At 51.5% G+C, this 24,354-nt stretch overlaps 1 protein-coding gene across 2 annotated transcripts in view; it reads right to left on the bottom strand.

Moving 5' to 3' along the window:
* Abcg1 (ATP binding cassette subfamily G member 1) overlaps positions 1 to 22,111 on the bottom strand; it is a 47,873-nt gene extending 25,762 nt beyond the window's left edge. For both annotated transcript variants that reach the window (XM_004631787.3, XM_004631786.2), the window contains exons 1-2: positions 21,975 to 22,111; positions 15,693 to 15,936 (exon numbers count right to left, since the gene is read on the bottom strand). In XM_004631787.3, the coding sequence (XP_004631844.1) occupies positions 15,693 to 15,936; positions 21,975 to 22,016 (286 nt within the window). In that variant the 5' untranslated portion in view covers positions 22,017 to 22,111. The remainder of the gene's footprint in view (positions 1 to 15,692; positions 15,937 to 21,974) is intronic.
* Between the last annotated feature and the right edge of the window lie 2,243 nt (positions 22,112 to 24,354).

The raw sequence follows: 24,354 nt of genomic DNA on the forward strand, positions 1-24,354 counted from the left end.
CCTGGAGCCTTAACGGAGGCCAAGGGCTCACACAAACCCTGGGGAGTATGGGTCCACACCCAGATCTGGGTCAAAGCAATCTGACTCCTGGCAGCCCCTCCTTCTGACACGGCTGCCCAGGCTCCAGCCCTGGGGCAGGGAGGGAGATGAACAGAGACAAAGTGGACCTTGTCAGAAAACATGTGTTCCCAAAGGCTAAAGGACAGAGACCAGCCCAGTTCTGAACTTGCAGTAGAGTTGGGCAAGGTGTGAGGTCATCAGTTAAGAAGGAAACAGGAGTGTAGCCTGGGCGCCTGCCCTATGGGCAGGAGGGCTGCTCCTTCCCCAGCAGGTGAGGGCCTGGACCACAAAAGAAAAACAGAAACACATATAAGCAATTAGTACTGTCTCTAGCGCCACTCCTCAGTGTCTATAAAAGCACTCCAGCCTGTGGGGTAGAACAGGAGAGCCCACAAATTAAATTCTCACAGGTTTTCAGCTTGCTGATGCCCAGGCCTAGTGTTGACACCTGAGAGGACGCTTGTATATACACACAGCAAGCCACACACTCCTGGCATGTACATGTGTGCATAAACACATATGGGCACACACAAGGGGCACAGGCTCACACATGCACACATACAACATGTGCACACATCCCGGTGCACCATGGGCTGGCTCTGTCACCCGATTGGCTGCATGGCAGCTTTGACCAGGCACTGGTGCCAGCGTGCAGCAAGAAGGCAGCTGCAGCTGCGTGTCTTGTATGAAGCAGTTTTCCATCACGGAACTATTTTACACTTCCAAAAGTGGAACCAGTCTCTCTCCAGACTTCTAAACCTGCTAGAACAATTAAGAAAAATTTCCTCCTAGTGGTTTAAATCATGCCCACAGCGCCAATAAAGCCACCTATGATCACTGTCTTAGTTACTCTTTTCTCGTTGCTGGGACAAATACCTGACATGCAAAATGAAGGAAGGAAAGGTTTATTTAGCTCACAGTTACTGGAGGTTTCAGTCCGTACTCAGCTGGCTCCAAGGCAGAGTGGCACATGGCAGAGGGCAACCTTTTAGTAGCAGCAATGGCAACAGAGAGGAAATCTGTCGCCCTTAAGTTGTATTGAGGCTATATGCCCCAGGCTGGGTGTTGTACTCACACCCATAATCCCAGCAGTACTAAAACCCATAATCCCAGCCTTGATCATGAATTAATCTCAAATGCTAGAAGTCCCTGCCCCATGACTACTGAGGTTTTGCAGGGACAACTAGACACAAAGCATAACTTTGTCCCCTTGGTCTGAAGTAAGACAGCGGTATCCAGTTCTAGCGCTCAAAATTGGAACCTGGGGCTCCTCCACAGATGCGGCATCTGTGAGAGGAGGGCTGCTGTGTAAAGGCCACTTCTTGTCCCAAATGTGTGCCTTCAGGGTTCTCATGGCAGGAAATGGGGTCACAGACACGGCCCTGCTCCCTGCGGTCACAGTGGTAAGAAGCCTCTGCGCACACCTGGGCACGCCTGGACCCATGTCCATACCTACACTCCAAGTACAATTTTTAAGATTCGTGAGTTCTAATCCTTACAAGACAGAATCTGCCAGTATCTAGATGAAGAAAGTTCAAGTTCTCAAGTTCTTTGCCCAAAAGCTGAATGGTGGGGTAAACGAGTCCTTGGGAAATGGGTTCAGGACACACTCTCAAGGGCTTTGAGTTGCCACATTCTACGGGCAAAGCTGTGGTTAGGTAACTGTCTGTGGGTTTTCTTGTTGTCACTGTTGTTGTTGTTGTTGTTGTTTTGCAGGGCTGGGAGTGGAACCCAGGGCCTTGCATGTACTCTCAGCTCTCATCTGCCCTGTCACGTTTCTCTCTGATCCCAAGAACTGGGACAGAAAACTGGGGACACCCTTGCCGCTAGGTCCTGAGGAGGGAGCAAAGAGCTGACCCAGCTGGGGCTTGGCGGCACCTGGGGCCGGGAGGGACCAGAGAAGTTCAGGGCCAGGGGGCAGCATGCCAAGCACCTTGACGTACCTATGTTGACTCTGGGGACCCCGTCTCCATGCCGGGTATTCAGCCTCGGCTTCTGTGCATCCTTTTGTCACCATGGCAATTTTTTAGCCAAAGAGACCAGTATGTCCTGTAGCCAAAGTTAAGGCAGATTTCTGGACAAGAAAGGTGCCCACCGGGTTGGAATCACATTTCCTGGGTCCTGTCACCTCCTCTGCCTGGATAGTTCCTGGAAACCCTGCACCAGCTGCATCTCTATTCTTGGAGTGTCCTGCTAGAGGCCTTCAGCACCAGCCCTTTCCACATCTCACAGAGGACACAGTGGGCAGATGAGCCAGCCATCGATGGGGCCCAGCAGCCCTCATTGTGCACGTGGACAGGTTTCACAGGTCAGCAGAGAGTGCCCTGTCTTCTTTCTCCACCCCAGAGTGACACTGCAAACCAGCATCCAAAAACATATGTAGGGAACACCTGGCTAAAAAGCTCCCCAAGTTCACCATGGGGCTCCTGGGAGTGCATCAGGCCTGCTACCTGGGCAGCCATTACACATCCATCATAAGGAAAGCTCACTTGAAGCCCTGATAGCCCTGAGGCTGAGGTCACTGAGGCCCCCAGCAGGCTCCTTGCTCCCCCAACTCTCACCTCCAGGGGAAGGGGCACAAGGCCATGTCCTGCTCTTGCATGGAGGCGCTACTCCATGGCTCTCTTGTAAGCCTGGCCAACCCCATCCCACAACCTCAAGGCCAGCAGCCACCTACACTCAGCCTCCAGGACCAGGCTGGGCTCACTTTATACCAGCTTCCAGAGGCACGAAAATGACACAAGGCACTTAGGCACACAGATACAGTCAGCTTTCAAGACAGTGACTGAGGGGAGGGGAGGAAAACCAGGAGCCCAATGGAATCAACTGGCCCAAGGGCTATTGGATCCTCCCCCTCTCCAATTGCATAACTTTCTAAAAGCCAGTGTCCCCTGATAGAAAGGTGGGAGGTTAAGGTGGTATCAAAGCTCTCTCATGAGGCAGGATCTGGAGCGTAATGCAAGCTAACCAAGTCCACTTCACAGCTGCCAGAAGGAGCGATGTAGGTGCATTCGGGATGGGCTTGGCCAGGGCTCTGCCTGTCAGCAGCGGACTCCGCACTCCATGCCTCAGCTCACGGTGGCACAGTGTTGGGACTTGGTGTTGTAGGGGATATGGCCTGACTCAGCACTGTCCCACATCTCCCCTGTCCCCTGCCCTCCTCTCCCACCTGACCCAGGTCCCCTACCAGCTGAGGAGGAGCACACATGGGGCTGTCTAGCACCCTGCAGGGGGCACTGTGGGCCACCAAGGCTCAGAAATGGGGATGCAATGATGTCCTCTCCCCTCAGTGGCTCAGACTGGAGGGATGAGATGCTTGGAGCCTGGCAATCATTAGGCATCTCAGAACAATCAAAGAGGAATCTTCTAGAGTTCAGCACTCATGCTCAGCACCTGACTCTGAACATGTCACTAGACTAAGGTTTTTCATCTGTCTATGGCCAACTGCAGGGGCTGGGGAGAGAGCCAACAGATTACCAGGGGACAGATTGCAAGGGCTTCAGCTCCAATATAGGAAGCCAGGGCCAGGAAAACCTGTGACCTGAGACAGAAAGGCAAAGCTTGGGCTTGAGGTGGCCCTGGGATGAGCACATCCCTGGGAAGTCCCTCCAACAAATCCTAAACAACTCCCCTCTCCCAGAAGGGTGCGCATGTGAGCCATTTACAACAGGAAACTGAGCTGACTCTCTTTCACTGCTAAAGGCCCAGGCTGTAACGTGCTTCCTCACGGAATGGCAACCCCAGGACTCTGCACTGCCATAGCCAATGAAGCTATTATTGATTCCTTAGCAGACCATCCAGAACACCTGAGAGGACATGGCTACTGTTTAGCGCACAATACATGCCAGGCACAGGACTTCATCAGTGTCCACTAATCCAACAGGGTCACACCTGTGCATGCTTCCTCTTCCATTGGATGGTACCTCACCGAGTTGCCCAGCTGGTTGGAGGTACGGATGGCATGGTACCTGCTTCCTCCTGACTCTGCAACCTTTCTTCCCAACTATGGTACTGTCCTGCCTCTCCATTAACTAAGCATTAACTAAATGTTGTTAACTTGCAAAAAGGTGTTAAGACATCGAATTGCATTAAGAGACAGAGCCAGAAAGCAAAACTCTTAACTAAGCTCAGTTTCATTCATTTTAACCTCTTTTTAGGATGTGTCAGAATTACTCCAAAGGATGGGAAAGGCATTTTCTATAAGACCCAAGATACTAACTACAGTCACTGTATGCAAACCCAATAACCTCATGCATGGCTGGGCTCCCCGCTAGCACCTGTGCTGTCCCTGCCATGGGCAGCCAGTGGGTACAGCACCTCCAATGCTCTGTCTGCTATGAAAATCTAGCCACAAGACAGAAATACACAGGGCCTGATAAAATCTCACATCCTCCTAAAATGACCTACATTAACCTCTCTCATGAGGCAGGCTCTGGAGTGTAATGTTGCTTATGGAGCGCTGCTTCGATGGTGGAAATTTCCACCCAGACACTCACGAATGTTGAAGCTTGAACATAAATAGTCTCCAAATCACAAAATTCACCATGCAGTGACCCAGAAGATCTTAAAAGACCTCCCAGAAAAAGGCTCGTACATCTCAGTGCATGGTCTTCAGTTAGAGGTGTGCATCTGTAGTGTTGAAATAACTGTTGGCTGAGTCCTGAGATTAGCCAGGAGTGGGGAATCTGGGAGAACAATTCTTAAATAGCTTTTTTTTTTTTTTTTTTTTTTTTTGGTGGAACCGGGGATTGAACTCAGGCCCTTGCACTTGCCAGGGAAGTGCTTATCCTACTGAGCCATCTCCCCAGCCCCCCTGGGAGAACAATTCTAGGAAGCTTGTGACTCTTATGGGGAGCAGAGAGCCCTGAGCCCCGAGGTAAGCAACCCAAGCAACCTCCCTGCTCTGAGCCTGGTGCCTCTATCCTGCACACAAGAAAATTTGCCACAGGGCTGCTGGCAAGGTCATCCACATCATGCTGATAACAATCAGGATCAGTAAGTCTGTGTGAAAACTTTAAAGCAGCCAAGGACACAAAGCCCAACACTGCAACAAAATTGGAGTTCCAACACTAAAATACATTTAGCATCACTGTGTGCGGCCCCTACTGAGTAATGACAGCTCTCTCCAGGGCCCCCTGAGCTGGCATTCCCATGAGTCCCATCTGCTCTGCAGAAACTGAGATCCCAGGTCACATGGTCAAAAAAGGAAGGAGCCCAGACTCAGAAGCAATGGCCTAACCCAGAACCCAGGCTCCTATTACCACCCAATAGCCCACTTGTCATCCCTTCATGTCATGAGTGAAGCCAGGGGTTCAGGTGACCCAAGGGAGTGACCTCTAGAAGCACCCTCCTGACAGACAGAGCTCAAGGCACTGAGCCAGCAAGCAAGGGGAAATCACAACCTTCTTCCTCTTGAGACAATAGCTCTTCCTCTCAAAGCACTCCGCGGGGCTGCAGGGGGAAGCCATTGCTCTGTGACTTCCTGCATCCCCTCCATGCCAACTGTGAGCCACACCCTAGGCTGGGTGGCAGGACACAGGAACAATGGACACAGTCTGTCTGTAGAAACTCAGAGAAGGAAGGCACAGTTCACACCTTGAATGCCATGGTCCTTGGGTGTGCCCAGGGACCCAGGAAGGAGGCTCCTGGCCTTGGAGGTCAGTGTGCATGAAGAAAGGCTTCCCTAGCCTGGGGGAGGCTTCTGCCAGAGGGCATCACACAGCTAAAGGGCACAAACGCAGAAGGTGAAGGTTGCCCTTCCCAACAGCCTGGGAAGGCCACAGGGAATGGATTCAGGGAATCAGGGCTGAGATGGGCAAGAAGGGCTCAGGAGCCAGCCAGCTAGGCTCAGCACGTGGAAACTGGTAGTTCAGTCTTATCCTCATCAAAAATTCTGATAGATGTTCAAGCACTGAACAGTTTAGGAAGACAGAAAGTGACAAGATGATAATAGGTACCCATACCTCTCTCCAAAACAGATACAAGTTGGAGATAAGAAGAGAGGGTACAGGGTCTGGCCACAGGGCACATTTATGTCAATTTGGGGGAAGGAAAGGACAAGGAGTACATGGGTAGAGAGCTCCCTGCTGCTTCTATCCAGCACACGGTCATTTCCTGGACAAACAGATATACATGTCTTTAGAAACAGGAACGCTACAAGCTTCCTCTGCGATTCCAAATAAGAACCTGACAAAATATGAGAATATGTAAGGGCCTCTCCAGCCCACCAGGTTTTTGCACGTTCTCATGTTAACAATACCCGCCCTTTTGTCTCTGGTGGTGTAATACCATAGTTATCATATTTGAAACCTTTCTTCTTGTCTCAAAGCATTTACCCACTGCCTGGCAAAGTCTCAAGAAAACAAAGGGGATTACTACATCACTTATTCACCTTCAGCATCAGTGCCAGGAGGTCCCACTTGGGAACTAGAATCACATCAGCTCTGCAATTGCCAAACCAGAGAAGCAAGCAACTGGTGGAAACTCAAGGCGGAAATCATCAGCCCCAAGAGTCTCTGTGCACTGCTCAGAAAGAAAGGATTGGGTGCCTATGAAGAATGCTGTTTAACATCTCACAAGGCAGCTAAATTAAGCCCAAAGGATCAGTCAGGTCAGTGTCTAGAGAAGGCTTTGTTGTTCTGAGGAGGGCACAGGGTGGTACCTCCCACTTTATGCAAGTGGTCCCCACCCTTCCAGATACTCAAGAGGCAAACAGCTGGTGAAAACCATGTTGTTATTGCATTTGTGGACACACACAAATACACACACACACACTCTTGCGGGCATTTTCTATAGACCAGGTTCACTTGGCATTTGTCTCCATGTCCTCTGCCAGGCCCAGCACTGAAGTGACTCAGCATGGCAGGGAAGCTGTCACCTTGTACATGATGCTGGATTCCAGCCATCAGAAGACCCGCCCTTTGATTTTAAAGGGAAATTCCAAGGGACTAATCCCACAGAGGGGCTCAGGAATGGGTGCCTCCTGCAACCCTGCTTGGCCCAAGTCCCAGAGGCCCTGCCTGTCTCTTATCGCTTTCCCTACACTGAAGAAAATACGAAGAGGAGTCAGAAATCAGCGGTCTTATGGAGGGGGTGGGGGGTGTAGGTATGGTGGGGGATGCAAACTGAAGTCGGGACACTCTGACTGTAAACAGAAGTCTGAGAATTCCGGAAGTCTCTTACTCTGATCAGAGGGTCAAGGGCACAGAACACCAGCCGTTTCCCAGAAGCTGATGATCCAACTATCCCATCTCTTTCCAACACCGTAAAGGCTCCCAATTAAGCTTAACTAGAAAACAAGCCCAGGCATCAAAATAATCATCAGTGAATCACTACTCCATCCAGCAGATCCGTTTGAACATCATCTTCCTGCTGCTCGAGCGCTTGCACTTTCTGGGTGGCTTTTGGATCTGGGGTGCAGTGTGGTTGCACACACAGCAGGGACTTGGACCCTGCCCCCCACCTCCGTGAACCCCGACGATGGCTGGGGCAGCCCCACGGGGGAGGCCCAAAACCCTGCTGTGGGTCTAGAGAGGCTGAACACCCTGACCAGGGTCTTGGCACAGCATCCTCCCCTTAGCAACAGAGCTGGGCACGCGCACAGCCAATCACAGGGCTCCTAACCTCCACCGTGCTGCTGCTGAGGTTACTAGCGAGCGTTGACCGGGAGTAACCCCGGCGCGCCGGCTGAGGCTGCGGCAGCTGCTGATGGGCAGGCACTGCGCATGCGCCGAAATGTTCCCCTGCCCCGCCCACACCTACTCCGCCCACGGGTTGTAGAGTCTCCTTCCAGCCATTCAGAATTCAATTTCTGAGGAGATAGAGAGGCCTCCACCAAGCCTGCAGCCAGATCTATATCTGAGCAAGATGGAGCTGCATGTGCCTCAGGTGCTCTGGCCTCGAAGTCACCGTCAGTAACTGACCTGGCCGGCCAGAGAACAGAAGATTTCTTAAAGCCAAGTCTAAATGACCAGTGCCTCCTCTCCCCTCCCGGGAGCATGCAGGTGACAACTGAAGTGTTGTCACCTAGAATGGGCATCTGTGATCCCTTCCTGGTGGGCGAGCAGAGCTCCCAAGCAGCCCAAGCCAGGTGGCGGGAAAGGGGCTCTCTCTGATGACACAGGTCAGAGGCCCAAGTTGCCCCCTCCTCAAACCCACCGAGATTTACAGAAGTTCCCTCCCCAGAAGATAGCATAGTGTCACTTTCCTGCCACCAGCACCTGTGTTTGTTCAGCTCCTGGACAAGGTAAACTTAGCTCCTTTTATGTGGGCCTGAGATGGGTTGGGGATGCACTCTCCATGAGGCTTACTGAGCTACAAGGATGTGAACAGAGGTGTAAGCCTGATCCCCACTGGCCCCCAACCTTCAGGGGTCCCATCTGTTTGGCCCTGGCCCTTCCCATGGCTCCCTGACATGGGTTAATGAGACAATGTGCTAAAGCAAACAGCTTTTGCTCAGTAAACATCAGCTATATTTAATTAAAAAATAAACATTCCACCCCCCAAAAGTGGGAGGGTAGAAATAACAACTGAGAAATCTCATAAAACTGCTGCTAAAAGGTTCACTTTCAGGATTGCTAGGGTATCAGGGTGAGGAACTTCTGGTTGGAGGGCCCCCACCTGCCCTCTCATAATATATGAAACAAAAAATGTGACTCATAGTCCATCCTCCGTAGAGCTCCACCCGCACCAGCTCACTGACACAAAGCAGGAAGCTTCTGTGGGGCATCCTGTCAGGGCCACAGGCCCTACTTCCTCCTTTTGGGGTGGCCTCGGGTTGTGTTGCACTTGGCTATTATTTTGCATTTGGTTGGGTTCCCTGTCATCTCCAAATTGTGAACTCATTTCAAGACCAACCCTACTTATTCTATAGAAAAAGTAGAAGTTAAACCAACTTAGGGACAGAAGCAGTTTCTAAGCATTATGCAAATGGCCCCTACTGCAGGAGGGAGTCTCAGTTCCTGTGGCCAGAGGAGCTCAGATAGGCAGGCTGTCTGTGGCCAGCATGGTACAAGGAGCTCACTCTGTAGTGTGGAGATCAGAGCAGGGAAACTCCAAGGTCCCCACTGGATCCAAGATTCAGACTCTAAATATAAGTCTCAGGTGGGCAGAATCACAGCCTGAGGTCACTGTGGCAGGTCTTACTCGTATGCCAAATGCCATTTGCCCTACTGAGCACAGAAGTGACTAACAAAACACAGCTGTCCCCGTGGGAGGGGAACTATGAGTTGCCAGTGCAATGATCAGTGCAGGTGCATCTGCCCACTTCCTGGACCCCAGAGAGTGCCCGAGTCCTTTCTTACGGGCAAAAATGCTCACAACAGTTATGTTCAGTTAGAAAGCGAGCTTTCCTCCAAGTGCATGGCCTGCATCAGCACAAGCCCATGTCAGCTGTGCCTCGTGACAAACCCTCAGGGTACACACTGTGGTCTTTCTAAATGTTTAATCCAACCCATGTAGTCACTTTATTCTTTAAATAAGCCAATCTGTTTATTCTAGAACTGAACTCCAAAGAAGCAGGTGTGTGGTTACTAAACATTTTTTCCTGCCAATTTATAAACAAAAGAAGTGGTCTCCAGTTCAACAAAAATGTCGCCTGGGGTTATTTCTTGCACCAGCAGATTAAGTTCTGGTTTGAAGGGAGGACTTCAGTTGGAAAATGTGAGGTTTTCAAGTTACAAGACTATCTGAGGTGCCAAAAATGGGCAGGCAGGTACCAGCCATGCAAAGGAAAATAAGACGGGCAAGAATTTCCTTGGGGAGGGGACCAGTGCCACCAACATGCCACCAATGCCCACTGAGCAGAGCCGAGACCTAAAAGGTCGCCCTGCAGAGGCCAGATGGTTTGAGAACAGAACTCTCTGGGGAAACAGCGAAGTGTTAGCACGCCTGAATAAAGAAGGTGCCAGCCAGAGGAGACAAAGAGGCCAGTGCCAGCAGCCCTCAGAGCTCGCTGTCCCATGACACAATGCTTGGGGACTGTGACCCTCAGACTCTAGGTTGTAGCTGATGGAGCTTTGTTTTACAGTTTAGGATTTTCTAGGGAGAGAATAGTCTGCCTGAGGAAGGCCCCCAGACCTCTGGGGTCTAAGACTCTCCTGGGACCCAGCAGATTCCCATCCTCAGCCCTGCTGAAAAGCCTGAAGACCTTACCAGCTGAGAGGGAAGCCTGCCCATGTGTCCCCAGAGCAGCCACTGGTGGGGAAGAAAGGAGCTTTCTGGTCTGTGCCCACCCCCCCACCCCCACCCCGAGTTCATCAAGGCATGTAGGGTTTCTCTTTGTAAATCCCTGGATTTACAAACTGCACTGAAAGTCAGCTGTAGCCTTAAGTGAAGACAGAGACAGACATTAAGAGCAATTTTCTTCTGGACCCCAAAGCATGTCGCCTGGCATGACAGTGGCAGGAAACACAAAGCAGTTCTTCAATGTGAGGAGACCCTAAATCCCCTTCTATGCCAGACGGCCCACTCTTGGCTCTCCAGAGTGGTGGCCACTCTTCTTCCCACAGCCACCGTCCCTGGATCTACTGGACTGGATTGGGACACCCCGTACTTGGTTGGAATCTAAGCTTCCCACTAGGATTCCTGAAAGGGGTTTCTTAATGGCTCCCTGCACTCATTCATGTGGGCCAGCCTGTAAGCACAGGCTTCCTGAAGTAGCAATGGAAATTAAGAGAAAGCTAACTTTAATTTGGGAAAAGTGTGCGAAAGCATTTTTTTGTTTTTTACTGGGGATTGAACTCAGGACCTCACGCTTGCCAGGCAGGTGCATATGCCACTGAACTATATCACCAGCCCTGTGAAAACATTTTTATAGTTTAAAAGCACATCAAGCCTGATAATCAGATTCAGAGCTTCCTGGAATACTTAACTCCTTCCTGGCTTCTGAGTTTACGAGGAAGAGATACTATTCCACCTCCTACCCCAGCGTGGCCACCTGGAGATAACAGCCCACTTGGAGAAGAGCAAGGAACAAGCTGGAAAGTCCAGGTGCCTGTGCTCGTGCTGTGCCCCTGAACTCTGTCATTAGGTGACCCAAGGGGTTGTGTTCATTTTCCAGAACGAGCTCCCGGGCTAGAGGGACTGCATGTGGTACCCAGGGCAACCCACTCAGAAGCAAGAAACTTAGGAATTTCCAGGAAGTTACCTAATGGTGACTGGAAGTTCTACAGAGCTGCTTTCAGTGTTATCTTCCCCCTTCCCATGTCCTCGGGGAGCTCAGGAAGTAGCAAACCTCGAGTTGCAGCTTCCAGGAGTGAAATGGGCAGAATCCCCCCTGAACAGACCCCTTGGACCTAGGAGTTGGAGGAATTGCCTTACTCAGTCAACTATGCATGGAAACTGATCAGATACCCCTGGGGAGTGGGTGGGTGGGGGCTAAGAGTCCTCTGTCTGTTCATCACAGCCACCACATCATAATATAAACCAGCCCCCAAGTGAGTGGGTTCAGCATTCAGAGCTATGAAGAAAAAGTCTCATCGCTGTCATCTTCACCAAGATTGCGGCCCTATGGATTCTCTTTCTAACAAGGGTCTGACAGGGCACTGACACAGCACGTACAGTGTAGGAATCTGGGTTGCTTCCAAGAGCCATGCTGAGGGTGAGTGAGGAGGACAGAAATGGCTGTATCCATGCGTGTGATGGCACCAAAGTCAATATTGTTCCCAATCATCTGTCCCATCACCTCGTGCGCTACGTGAGTGGATTCCTTAAGGGAGGGTAATTACTATACCAGCAGCCGCTGAAGCTGTCCTCAGGGAGTGCTGTCTCCTCCTGAGAGCGGCTCCTCTCACAATTATGTTCTCTACTAGGAATCTATTATGTGATCTAGTTCTTCCTCCAAAGACATCATTAATCATACAATGAAAATGTAACTACAATTGAAAACACAAGATGTTTTCTTAAATACCATGGTCAATGCTGGGCAATCAAGCTGGAAGATGTTAAAATTTCAGGCCTTGACCCAGGCCCTGGTGGTGCACACCTGTCATTCCAGCACGCTGATTTGGGCCTGATCTGGCTGGCTTGGCACAATTCTATCTCCGAATAAAAAATATGAAAGAACTGGAGACATAGCTCGGTGCAAAGGCCTTGGGTTCAATCCCAGTAATGAAAACAAAAAGGGCCTGGTACTACCTTCTTAAAAATATTGCTATTGATTTCTCATCATTTCTTCTGAGGATAGTGAAGTCTTTTTTCTCTGTCTGCTATCTTTAAAATGTTCATGGAAGAGTTTAGAATGTTCCAATCACAAGTCTCCCCTTGGTACAGTGCTCCATATTTCAGGAGGAATTATGTCAAGAATCAGCCCCGGACGCCCCTGCGTGGTCTGGTATCCCCGTGATGGGAAGGGACTGCTGGGCCCCAGTTTTGGCTCTGACCTTGGGCAAAACACTTTCTCTCCTGGGCTCCTATTGCTTTTACCAGGCTGTGCGGGGTGCTCAGAGCAGGTACCCCAAGCTCCACCCCTCTTATACTTGGTGAGGTTCCCCTTGAACGACCAAGGTATCTACTGTTCTTTACAGTTAGCTCAGAGTGTCCTGCTCAGATTTAAAAGCTGAAAACAATCAGCCAGGTAAGAAAGCAAAGCTATTCAGGTGTCATCCTGAGAGAACTCACCTGTGCTGAAGGTCACCAGCACCATAGATGCTGCCAAATCTAAAATCGCCGGCATGGGGACAGAGAGGTACACAGGGTGGAGGGATGTGGTCTCTCAGCCTAATACACAGACTCTGCTAGGATCCAGGACAGTCAGCAGAGAGCAGAGGAACAGAACCAGGAAAGGAAGAAATCACATGGGGGGAAGGGAAGAAGATAGACTGAGGACAAGCAGGTGCGCGCAGGAGGACAGCAGTGTGTCCCAGGCCCAAAGAAGGCCTCCAGGGCAGCCTGACATCTGGGTCCATTTGTTTTCCTGTACCTTCATACTGAGCTACATCCTCAGCCCTGTTTATTGCTTATTTTGAAATGATCTTGCTAAATAGCTGGTGTTGGGCTCAAACTTGAGATCCTCTCAAAGTGCTGGGAAGACAAGCGGGCACTAGAAGGCCTGCCATGGGTGCAGGCTTAACACACACTTTGTTGTTGGGGGGGGTCTGAATGGGGGAACAGTGGTGCACAATGCCAGAACCCGCCAGATACGGCACTGATGATGGTGCCAATGGGAAGCACAGCGAGGATGAAACTGGTTGCAGAAATCACAAGGCTTCCCAGACTGCAGCTTCCAGCCCAAGCCACCAAGTCACTGCCTGGGACACCTGAGTGTCCAGGAAGAGCCTTTTGGGACAGAGTGGGCACAACCTTCATGCTGGCTGAACAGGATGAGAAGTCACTGCCCTGGTCCCAGGCCTTTGCCACACCAGCCTAGGTGTCCTCTACTCAGTGAGAAAAAGAAGGCAGGAGTCATATCCAGCTAGATTCTCAAGGGTAGATCCTGGGGACAAAGAGAGGAACAGGGCACACAGGAGAGCAGGCAGAGACAAAGAATACACTGCCAAAGAGGAGAACCGGCAGGAAGTCAGGGAGCGCAGTCATAGCTCATGTGCTGGCTAAGCAACCACACTGGGCCTTGGCCAGTGATCCTGTCCGTCATCCCCTCTGGCTCCACCACTACTGACTCATGGGCACGTCCTGCAGGGCCATTTCCTGCTCTTCCACTGAGGTTACTACAGGGCGAGTATCTCCCCAGGGCCACCTGGCTGAGGCCCTGGAGCAGAGCAGCTGTGGTCCTTCCTACAGTAGAACCATCATCCAGCTGACTGATGGCAGGTGGCCCCGAACATGGGGTGGACAAGACACCCAGCTGGCCATTTGACACTTGCAAAAAGCTGGGCAGCACTTCATATGCTGGGCTTCGTGTGCTGCCCAGGTCTCCTGCATGGTAGACCATGGGACATCCATCTGCATTCTGATTCCTGTGGTGACATCTCTAAGGCCACACATGGCAGATGGACAGAGGGTTCTACATCTAGCCTTGCACAGGTCTGCCACAATTTATACAAACAAGCAAGGCCCAACCATGACAAGGGCTGTGGTTTCCTGTTACAGTTTTCTTTAAAATCTTCGAATTGAGAGGGCAAAGGCTCGGTGCCTATGTGGAATTCCAACAGGCTTGACAGGATGGGCCCAAACTCGCTGGCACAGAACTTCTAACAAAACAAGCTGCATGCTCTGAAATGCCTGTATTGGGTGACAGTGCCACATGATCAAGCTGGAGAGGGTACAGAATCTGCCCCTGGTTGTGAAACTCGGACCCAACCCAACCACCCCCAATGCACAGGCTCCAGGAGTCAGTCCACCTGCCAAGGCTTCAAAACTGTGCCATCAGCCAAGGAGTGCTGATGCCAAAAGCTTAGCATCCAGAGGATGGAGAAATGAAACAGAGGGGAGGTAGAAAGAAAAGCAGAAGAGCAGAGAGCAGAGAGTCTTGGTTGGTTTTCAAAAAGAAAGAAGGACTGAATTTAGGTTGAAAAGTTGAGTCCTTAAAAGAAACAAAACACAAAAAAAAACATTCCACCTCTCAGATCTCCAAGCTGCTTTTGGTGACTCTGTGGAAACCTGGGCCACCTTGGGGATGTCTGGCTCCCCTCCCCACCCCCTGGAGGGTTCCCTTACAAGCAGTGACCTGTACATGCACACAGCAGGGGTGAAAGTGGAGAAAAGGTCCGAGGAGAGAGGAGATCAGCCAGGGAAAGATCCAGCCACCCAGAGAGGCAAGCACTCTCCTCACATGCAAAGATTCAAGTGTCAGTCTTCTGTCCCAGCTAGCTGGTGGCAGAGTCCTACACTGGGTACGGGCTTTTCAGAGGCTTCCTCAGCTGCGCCTTCCCAATTCCTTGTCTTTTGATTTATACCGATCACTTTATGACAGTTTGGTTTTCTCTCCAGTGCAGCAGCAACCCCACCCAAGACTCCTTCCAAGACCCTAAGCAGAAAAATAGTTCTCAGAGAGGTCATGCCAGAGCCCTGGCTGCTTTTAACCCTTCAGACTTGAGAAGTACCCCCTGCCTTCCGTTTCGCTCTGCAGAACCAGAAATGCACCATCGTGAAAGATTGACATGAGCCAAAGCCCACAGTGCCTGCTGACACAGACCCTCAAGCACCCACGGGAAGCAGCTACATGCTGACACTGCCCAGCCCCGATGGGTTCCCTGCATGGGCAGGGCATCTAAACCCAAAGTGCTCCAAAATCTCAACTTTCTGATACAATCTCACTGCACATGTAGAAACTTCCACACCTGGCCCCATGTACCAGGTCCCAATCTAAACACAGGTGCATTGTATAAAGTTACCGTGAGCCCACCTGTGAGGTGTATGTGCCACACAAATGATCATCATGCTTACACGGGGGTCCCTTCCCAAGACATCATGTACATGCACATATCCCCAAAGCTGCACAAATCCAAAATCTTGACACACTCTGGGTCCAAGTGTTTACAAAAAGAGATACTTGACCTGTAACCGTATCACAGAATTTTAGACATACTGTGAATGTTCAGATTACCTAATCCAACCTATTCATTTCATGGCATACAACAATTTAATAAATTGGCAACAGCAGTGGAAGAGAACCTCAGGCCTCCAACTTCCAGACCTGGGTTTTGTGCACAGTCCACAATGCCCTGCCCTCCTACCTTTCTTCCTCCACCAGGGTCCTTCAGGAACAGAGTAGGAAAGGTCCTTGAACTCGATGTTCACAGCTGCCCTCCGGGGCAAGGAGGAAAAGCGCTGGGCCTCAGTGAGATTGTTGTCCACCTTCTTCAGATGCCCGTTAAGCAAGTCTGTCTCTGCATCATCCACACTGCTGGAAACAACCTCGTCCACTGAGACACACACAGACTTGGGCTCTGTCATTGCAGCCGAGTAACTGCTGGCATTCTAGAGAGATGAGGAAGAAGCAACAGGACATGTTACAGGGTGCATGGAAAAGGGACATAAAGACCCCGGTCACTAGGCACAGGGTTACTGGTTACAAACAGCCGTGCTTCTTACACTGCCAGTGTGGCTCTGCAGCAGAAAAGAGGTGGCTGCCTGCAGGAATTGTCATTTCTAATCATCAGTCTTCTTTCTACCAAAAAGATGTTTAGATAAAATGTTACACTGACCCACAGGGCTTCCCCTGGAACTATAAATTCTAATCACAAAACCGTAACAATTGAATCACCCCCTCCACAATGAAAAATTAGTGACCACTGTAAAGAGTTATTTATAGTTCACTCATAAAAACCCTCAATAAAGACACATGAAGCACTGAAGCAATGGAAGGTTATAAGAGTTTTAAGCTGCATTGTTTCAGTGTCGTCCTTGTGTAATCTAACAACCTCTCACGAGCAGGAACACCACGGAGTTGGTCTTCATACTTGACTCTGAAAGTTTACAAATCACTCACAACCCCATGCCTTCATGATAGCACCGACAAGGTGAAAAGGCTCATGTTTTCTTCTACTGTTATACAGAAAAAGGAAAGTGAGGGCCAGAGAATTTAAGGAACCTGCTCCAAGGCAAGTGAGTAACACAAGCAATCTCCAAAACTAAGTCACCACAACACTTGCAGGGTTTATTTGGTGGCATCAGAAGGGTGCTTAGCATCCAAAGCATAGTCAGAGGTTTTTGTTTTTCTTTTTTAAAGTGTTGAGGAGGGAACCCAGGGGCTTGTGCACTCCTGGCAAGCGCTCTGCCAGGGAGCCACACCCTGGCCCCGGTACTGGCTCTCACAGCTTCCACTGGGGGCCAGAGAAACGCAGCATGCCAGTTGGAGGCAACGTGCAAGAACCCTAAGTGCTCATGCAGAGACAGTGCTCCGCTTTTCTAATGGCTTGGCAACCCCGACCCAATCGATATGCTGCAGGACCTCCAGGCACAGCAGTCCAGGAGCAAATATTATGCTGAACTCTTGGTCTCCTGAACTGAGTGAGCACATCTCAGGGCCCTGGAGTGGGCCTTCTGCAACAATCCCTGGGCTGAGGACATCAGCTTCCTGGACAACCAGGCCCTCACTCTGTCTGACCTGCCCTAGCCTTGCTGGCTGCTCAGGGTTGGGGGCAACTGCTGCTGCTGCCATCTGTTCTTTGTCTGTACATTCAATTATTTCTTTTGAGTTGCTTGCTATTTATTATTACTTTATTTATTTAGAGACAAAGGTGTATTCCAAAGGTATCCAAGCTGGTCTTGAACTCACTATGTAGCCCAGGCTGACCTTCAACTTGTGGTGATCTTGCTTCTGCCTCCTGAGTACTGGGATGACAGGTGTGTGCCACCATACCCAGCTCATCTCATTACTATTTATCAAAAACCCACAACAAAACCAGAGTATGGAGTATCCATATAGTCCCCACAGACCCCAGCAGCTGATGTGGTCTTCCCCACACATTAGCATGCACCCTTGAGGGCAAGGACATGACTTGCGGAAGAGCTGGCAGTAGTTCACTGTTAGAAATCTGGATCTAACCTTGGGGGCTGGCGATGCTTAAAACACAAGCAGGCTCGTGGGAGAGGTTGGCATGGGAATTCTGGATCTTTTGGAGACAGAAAATGTCTTCTTGGATTCAAGAGAAAGAGATATGGAATACACGCGTGCGCGCGCGTGTGCATCTCAAGGGTACCACCCCCCTCTGAAAGACTTCACCAAAGCAAAACGTGGTCACTGCCCAAAGTCTATATGGATGCAGCATGCTAGTGCAGAAGGAAACTCCAGCTCAGCCTGGTGAGCCACGATTGCCACGAGTGCACGCTGAGCCCAGCACCAACATGAGCAGGTCCACATGTTCCTGGACCAAGCCGGGGAAGGCCTGAGTCTGTTCTGCAGAGATCAGGAGACTGAGGGAGCCTATCAGGGAGCTCTGAAGACAGCCTCTACATCTGCTCCCAGGTCTTCCATGTGGGGGCTACTGACAGGGTCCCACGACACTCTTTCCTAGATTGCCCTGAGCCTTGGTGATAAGACAAGAACAGAGTGCCTGAGCAGGCCCCAGGACACTCTCTCTGAACCACGCTGCCTGCCCTTTGAGGCCACATGTCTATAGCTTGTATGGACCCCAAAATAGCCTACAAAGTACCAGCTCCTACCCTTGGGAACAGGGGTATCAAGGAGCAGTTTGGTAGGATGGTCTGCTCAAGCCAGCCCTATGGCCATTCCAGCCCCCTCGCCTTATAAACAGAAAGACAAAGCACTGGTCCCCAAAAGCCATGCCTGTCCCAACCCGGAACAGGTTGGGGGTGCAGGTGGAGTGAGGCATAGGGAGTGGCCTGCCAATTCTTACACTTTTCAGGTTCCAGGTGCAGAGGGTCATCTACCCCTCCTCAAAAGCACTTCCTTCAGGTACCCAGGCCCTGGGAAACCCACAGAAAGTCAGGGATGAACAGCCACAACTGCAGCTAGCCAGCCAGCCATGGTGGCAGATGTAGGGCATCAGACATGCATCATGGGGGCTTCCTCTCCCCTGGGCCCCCAGCCCATCTGGTCACTCTGGCACAGACTCATTCATTCACAGGACAAAGAGTGCCAAACAAAGCCGAGAGGCCAGACAGGCATGCTCTGGCCTCTGCAAACTCAAGTTCAACATTAGGCCACAGGTGAGAAAGGGGCCAGTGCAACCAGTGAAGCAAGATCTGGTGGAAAAAAGGAGCAGAGCCCAGGCTTCAGAAAGACAGTGGTGATTGAGCTCAGCCAGGTGCCAAGGTGGTGCAGGTGCCCGGGGGGCCTGGACCAGCCAGCTCTAATGGGATGGAGACAAGTGGATGTGCCACAGGCACACAGCTGGTGACTAAACCCACTCTGGGGCTGAGACGGAGAAGCCAGAGTCAGAATCTCACGATGAAAAGTGCTCATGAAGGGTGCCAGGTATGTGCTGGGTGACTGTAAACAATAGTGCCTACTGATTCAGCGGTCACAACATGCCTGTTAAATCCAGCCTGTGTAGATTAGCCTCTGCCATCTCCTGCTGTAACTGGTGGACGTGGATGGGGAGGGAGGAGACCATTTCCATGTCAGAACCTGCCTCGCCCCCAGCCCTGCAAGCAATGAGCCAATGTTGCTGGAGCACTGCTTAGCTCTCTGCAGCAACATGTGGGTCCCCCTGAGTCCATCCGCCCCAGAAAAGTTCACAGCATACTACACCGGCCCCAAAGTCTCAGTCTCCCACAGTCCTACCCCAGCAACATATACAATCCTGCCCTCCTCCAGGGTGTCCAGTGGCCTCACCCAATTAACAAAATCACACAAAATACGTGTGATGGGAGGCAGTGACCTGTCATTCTGAAATAGATCAGCTCTCTGGAAACATCCTCAGACGTGAGCTGCCGGCAATGTAGGTTACAGCTAGCTTTTCCTTTGCCTTCTGAGCTCATTAAAAATACAGCAAACACCTAGTCCCTCCTGTTCTCTCTCACTCTTCTGTTTGTTGATCCTTCCCAAGCGATGCCTCTGATCTCTCCCTAAGCACAGCTATTGTGTTCTATGCTGTGGATGGTAAATAAGAACAGGTCACCCCTGAAGCTGTGTGCTGAGGGGTCCTGCTCCGAACATGTTCTCCTGGGTGTGGGGCAGAGTGGTGGGGAATTCAGCTAGAACACTGGGCATAAGGAGCTGGGAGGGTCTGTGATACTAGTGAGCAGCAAAACCAGGCCACTGTGAGACCTTTTGCTGGAACAGAGTCGGGAAACTTTCTTTACACATCACAGGGAAGAGACTCTCCTCCCTGCTTCATACTGCCCACAGTGGTGCCCATCCATGCCTTGTCCCCTGGCATCCTGGCCACATTTGAAGAAAGCATACTAGACTCATAATCTTTTTGCCAACCACTCACAGGAAAGTGACCAAAATGTCACGCCCTGAGTTGAGTCCCAAGGGCAGACTGTGCTTGAGTGGCCACTGAGAATGCATACCTATCCAGATGCCCATCTGGGCCCAGAGGCCCCAACCCGCTATCCCCAATGCCCAAATCACTCTCAGATCAGCACAGTGAGACTCTGGGCAGGGAAAGATGGAGAAGCAAGACCAGGGGTCCTGGGCACTTGTCAAGGGCTTTTGCATAGAATTTTTTAAAAACTTGTTTTTCTGTATTCCTATAGCACCCACTACTTCCAGCTGGTCTCCTAGTGTAGCTCCAGGCAGGTCTGACCATGCCTATTTTGAGGAGCAGTTCCTTTGGGTAGCATGTCCATAGAAAGACAGAAATTCCCAAATTAAAAATAAAAATAAAAACCACTGCGTTTTCAGGAAGGAAAGTGATTCTCAAGCAAAACAAGTTGTGGGAGTGGGGGGACAAGCTAGTCAATTAGCATCTCCAAGTGAGAAGAAGACATACCCCTCTGGGGCTGTGTGAAACCACAACACAATGTTAGAAAAAAAAAAAAAAGTACAAAGAATCTGTATCTTAAAAGCAACCTGACTCTTCCTTCCACACCTACCAGCCATCCCTGCAGCCCCAAAAAGAGCCTGAGGGTTACCTTGGGCTCTGAAACCTCCTTTACCTGCAAGACACCTGACAATCTTAATTCTCATTGTCAGCACAATACAGAAATCCAAAGTAAATGAAAGGGTGCAAAAGGAAGACTTTTTTCAAGTGTTACCCAAACACTAACTAGATAAAAGCAAATAAATGTCCTCAGGCAGTAGCTGGGTTTTCTGATTTTTTTTTTCCTTGTTTCTTCTGTGTAGGAAGCCAGGAGCAAGCCCAGAAATGGGAGGTGGTGGGGTCCCTGGCCTGATTGCCCCACCCTCTACCGACTGTCTTCGCCCCATTCTCTACGTTTACACTGAATCATTATATAATGAGCTGGAGCGGCTGGTATGTTCTACAGTAACCTGTTTGGAATCATAGGATGCAGTCGTCAGAGAAGGCATGCGCACAAAGCAGGTTACTTTTTTTTTCCCCTGAGCTCAAGGCAAGAGGTAACTGTCGGTCAAATCCTGCTGAGCCCTGCTGACTTCAAATACAGGATGCTAAAAATGAAATAAAGGGGAGGTGCATGCTCTGCACTGTGGGCTGACAGTGTATGGGAAGGAACCGGCAAGATAGTAATACACAGAGAGATGGGAGAGAAGGGATGCTCCAGGGTGGGACACAGAGGACCTGCTGGTTGAAAACACTTAGGGTGCCTGACTGTGGAGCGCAGGCGCCCAGCTAGCCATAGTGTGGACGTGGTAGGCGCAGACCTTCAGCGCCCTAGGAAAGACGAGGTGGGTGCATGGGTGGCTGACGGTTACTTTGTTTTTCAATTTTCCGGTGAGAGTAAACGTACCAGCGGTGATGACCAGCCAGCCTAGAGCAGCATTTGCGCCGCTGACTGTGTACTGCCTTGAAGTCGCCAGCACCCGTCCTCTTCTCTGAGTTGGGACCCTCACCACCCTCCAGAGCGAAGTGCGCGTGCCTGTGCCCACCCTGGCGCAGAACTCCACGCAGGGCTCCGGGCTCATCCTCTCTCGTCTCCCCGGGACTCCGCCGCCCCCTCCGCAAGGCGCTGTCCCCGAGGAGCGTAGGGCCAGTGCAGGCTCGGCTCGGGGAGCAGCTCTCCCTTTTGTTCCCAACGTGCGCGGCGCTTCCCCGGGTTCAGAGGCCCCCACTCCTCAAGCGCTCCGCATCAATGGTGTGGAGAATCCGACCCCTCCCCTGGGGCCCAGGCTGCTGCCCCTCCCCGCGCGCTCCGGGTCCCCGAGGCCCACGCCCCTCTGGGAGGCCGAGCATCTGTCCACTTGTGGGGCCACTCGCCGCCCCGCGTGCCTCTCCGGGCCCCTCGGCGTCCCCAGCCGGAGCATGGAGTACCCAAGGGGGCGAGGGGCTCCTGGAGTCTGACACCTGCCGGGCCAGCACCCCAGACGCTGGACGCGGCTGTGCGGAGAGCTGCGTGAGGGTCTTTGTGCGTCCTCTGCTCTACTTGGAAAGAAACCCAGTCCGCCGCTGAAGCGGCACACTCACCATGGCGGTGCCGACCGAGAAGGCGGCCATCAGACAGGCCATGCCACGGCGGCGGCGGGACGAGGAGGGACGAGGCTGCGGGACAAGGTTGTGGGATGAGGCTACGCTTGCTTCTGCTCTGCTGGCGCCCGCGGGCTGAGCTCTGGACCCGCGCCCCGCCCCCCGCCTCCCGCCCGGCGCCCCGCCCGGCGCCCGGATTGGTTGGAGGCAGGCGCGGGCGGCGCAGGTGCGCGTGTGTTGGGTGGCTCCTGCTGGGGGCGCCAGTTTGGTCCGTGGCTCCGCCGCCTGCTGTACCAGCGGCCCACAGGCACCGGAGCTGGAAGCCTCTGTCGCTTGCCCCATGTGAGTCCGTGGGGCCGGGCGCGGCTTCCCAGCCTGGGACACTCTTGGCAGGGGCATGAGGAGCCCTGGGGGGGGGGGGGACTAATGGGCATTTTTCTTTTTGGTCCTTATTAGGTACCTTTGTACTGGTAATAAATTTGAGAACCAAAGAAGAGATGATCCCCCTTAACGCCACCCCTACCCCTCCGTTGCAGTGATTCCCACGCCAAGCTGGGCGGGCCTGCAAGCCAGGTGTGACTGGATAATACTGTGTGTTTGAATAAAGAAAAAAAGATTTACAGTGAAAGATAGATCTCCACGAACCCCATCCACATACTCCTGTTCAGTGTGTGGATACTCACCCCATCGTCCTTGCCTCTTCCTGCAGCAGATTCTGTACTCCTCGCTCAGTGTCTTCAGTTGTGCTGTCCTAGATGCTTAGACATTCTGAATGGATTCAAAACATTGAGCTTTCCATGGTCATTTTGTCTTTGGGGAGGAGCCCGAAGTCACAAGGTGCCCGTTCCCAGGGAACAAAGTGGATGAGGACACAGGTCACGTTGGAGGCACTCACCGGCAGAATTCACTGCATTTTTTTAAAATCACACCTCATAAAGACAGTGAGGAAAGAGAACTTCAGAGCTGCTGTAGAGAGTGGCAAGGATGATGGGAAGAGTGTGTTCAAAGGGAGGAGGATTCTATGGGTATTCATGCCAATGTGTTTTTTGCTGTAAGAAATATTTTAAAACTCAAATGCTTGCATGATTTTCAGTCACTCCTTGTGCATTCCAAGCTGCTGTGCACCCAAGTGCTAACTAAGGAGGACTGAGACCCAAGCTGTCACTGCCCCAGCTCCCCAATAAAGGAAAAGATGATTTTTGCAGATGGAGGTGTTTTTGTGCTGCCCCAAAGCTGCATAAAGAGTAACACCGGGCACTTCCCATTTGGCCCCAGACTGCAATATCAGATGGCCTGGCATCTGCTAAAGCCCTCATTATGTACAAGTGTGCCATTTCCTGATAACCATGGTGACAGGCTATTCTTCAGCACTAATGCTTTTGTTTGATTGTTTACGTGTTGGGACCAAACCCAGGAATGTTTTCTGTGGCCTCCAGCACACCTGGGCCACCTGTCTCATCCCACCCCACAGCTGTTCTCCTCCCCTTGGAAGGAGGCAGTGGGAGGACCTGGCACTCATGCCCACAGGTGACCACACTGAGCCCTGCCCCTGATTCAGGGAGGGAAAGCAGGAAAAGCAAAAGCTGGCAATTGTGAGTTTTAGGAAGGGAAAGGCTGGCTCTGGTCTCAACAGCCTTGCTGCTGGAGAAGTCCACACATCTCCTTTGCCATGTTATCTGTGACACAGACACAGAGGACAGAAGCTGAATGTGGCCAGGGCAAGGAAGGTGATGTCGAGTGCCTTTTCCCATGGGCTTCTAATTTCTGTCCCACATCCATTCTCCACCTCCCAGGAACTTGTAAACCATTTTCTGCTGCTGTCCTCCTTATCACTCCTCCCAGCCCTCCCACTCCTGTGGGATTGGTCACTCTCCACACAAGAGTGGGACCACTGGCTTCAGCTACCAAGTGACCTCTGGCCACCCTGGCTACAATGGTCCATCAGGAGCCAGAGGTGCGACTGGGTGCCCTCTGGATGTCTGAGGATGTCTAGAGGACAGTGAGAAGCCTGAGGACACCAGAAAGGACAGCCAGCATACCCAGGGTCCTTGCTGGTAGGCTTGGGGTTGCTGGATTTTCTGTTTCTAGTCACTAAAAGAATCTCTCTTGTCCATTGCCCATTGGGCTAGTGGTCACCTCCATCATGCGGGGACCTCACAGGATGCGCATTTCCACCACACGTGGCATGTGTCATCGCCTAACTCAGGGCCTTGCTGATGCCATCCCTTTAGTGCCCAATCAGGGAAGGAGTGGCAGAGTCAGGCAGGCCTGTGACATATCTACCAGGACTCTTGGTAGAAGTGACAGAAGGCAAGCTCCTGTTGGCTGAGTTAAGGGGAAAAACTTGCCCTCAGTAACAGAAAGACTGTGGTTTGGGGAC

The sequence above is a fragment of the Octodon degus genome, unplaced genomic scaffold, assembly GCF_000260255.1.
Source record: "Octodon degus isolate 3935 unplaced genomic scaffold, OctDeg1.0 scaffold00045, whole genome shotgun sequence".
NCBI classification, from domain to species: Eukaryota; Metazoa; Chordata; class Mammalia; order Rodentia; family Octodontidae; genus Octodon; species Octodon degus.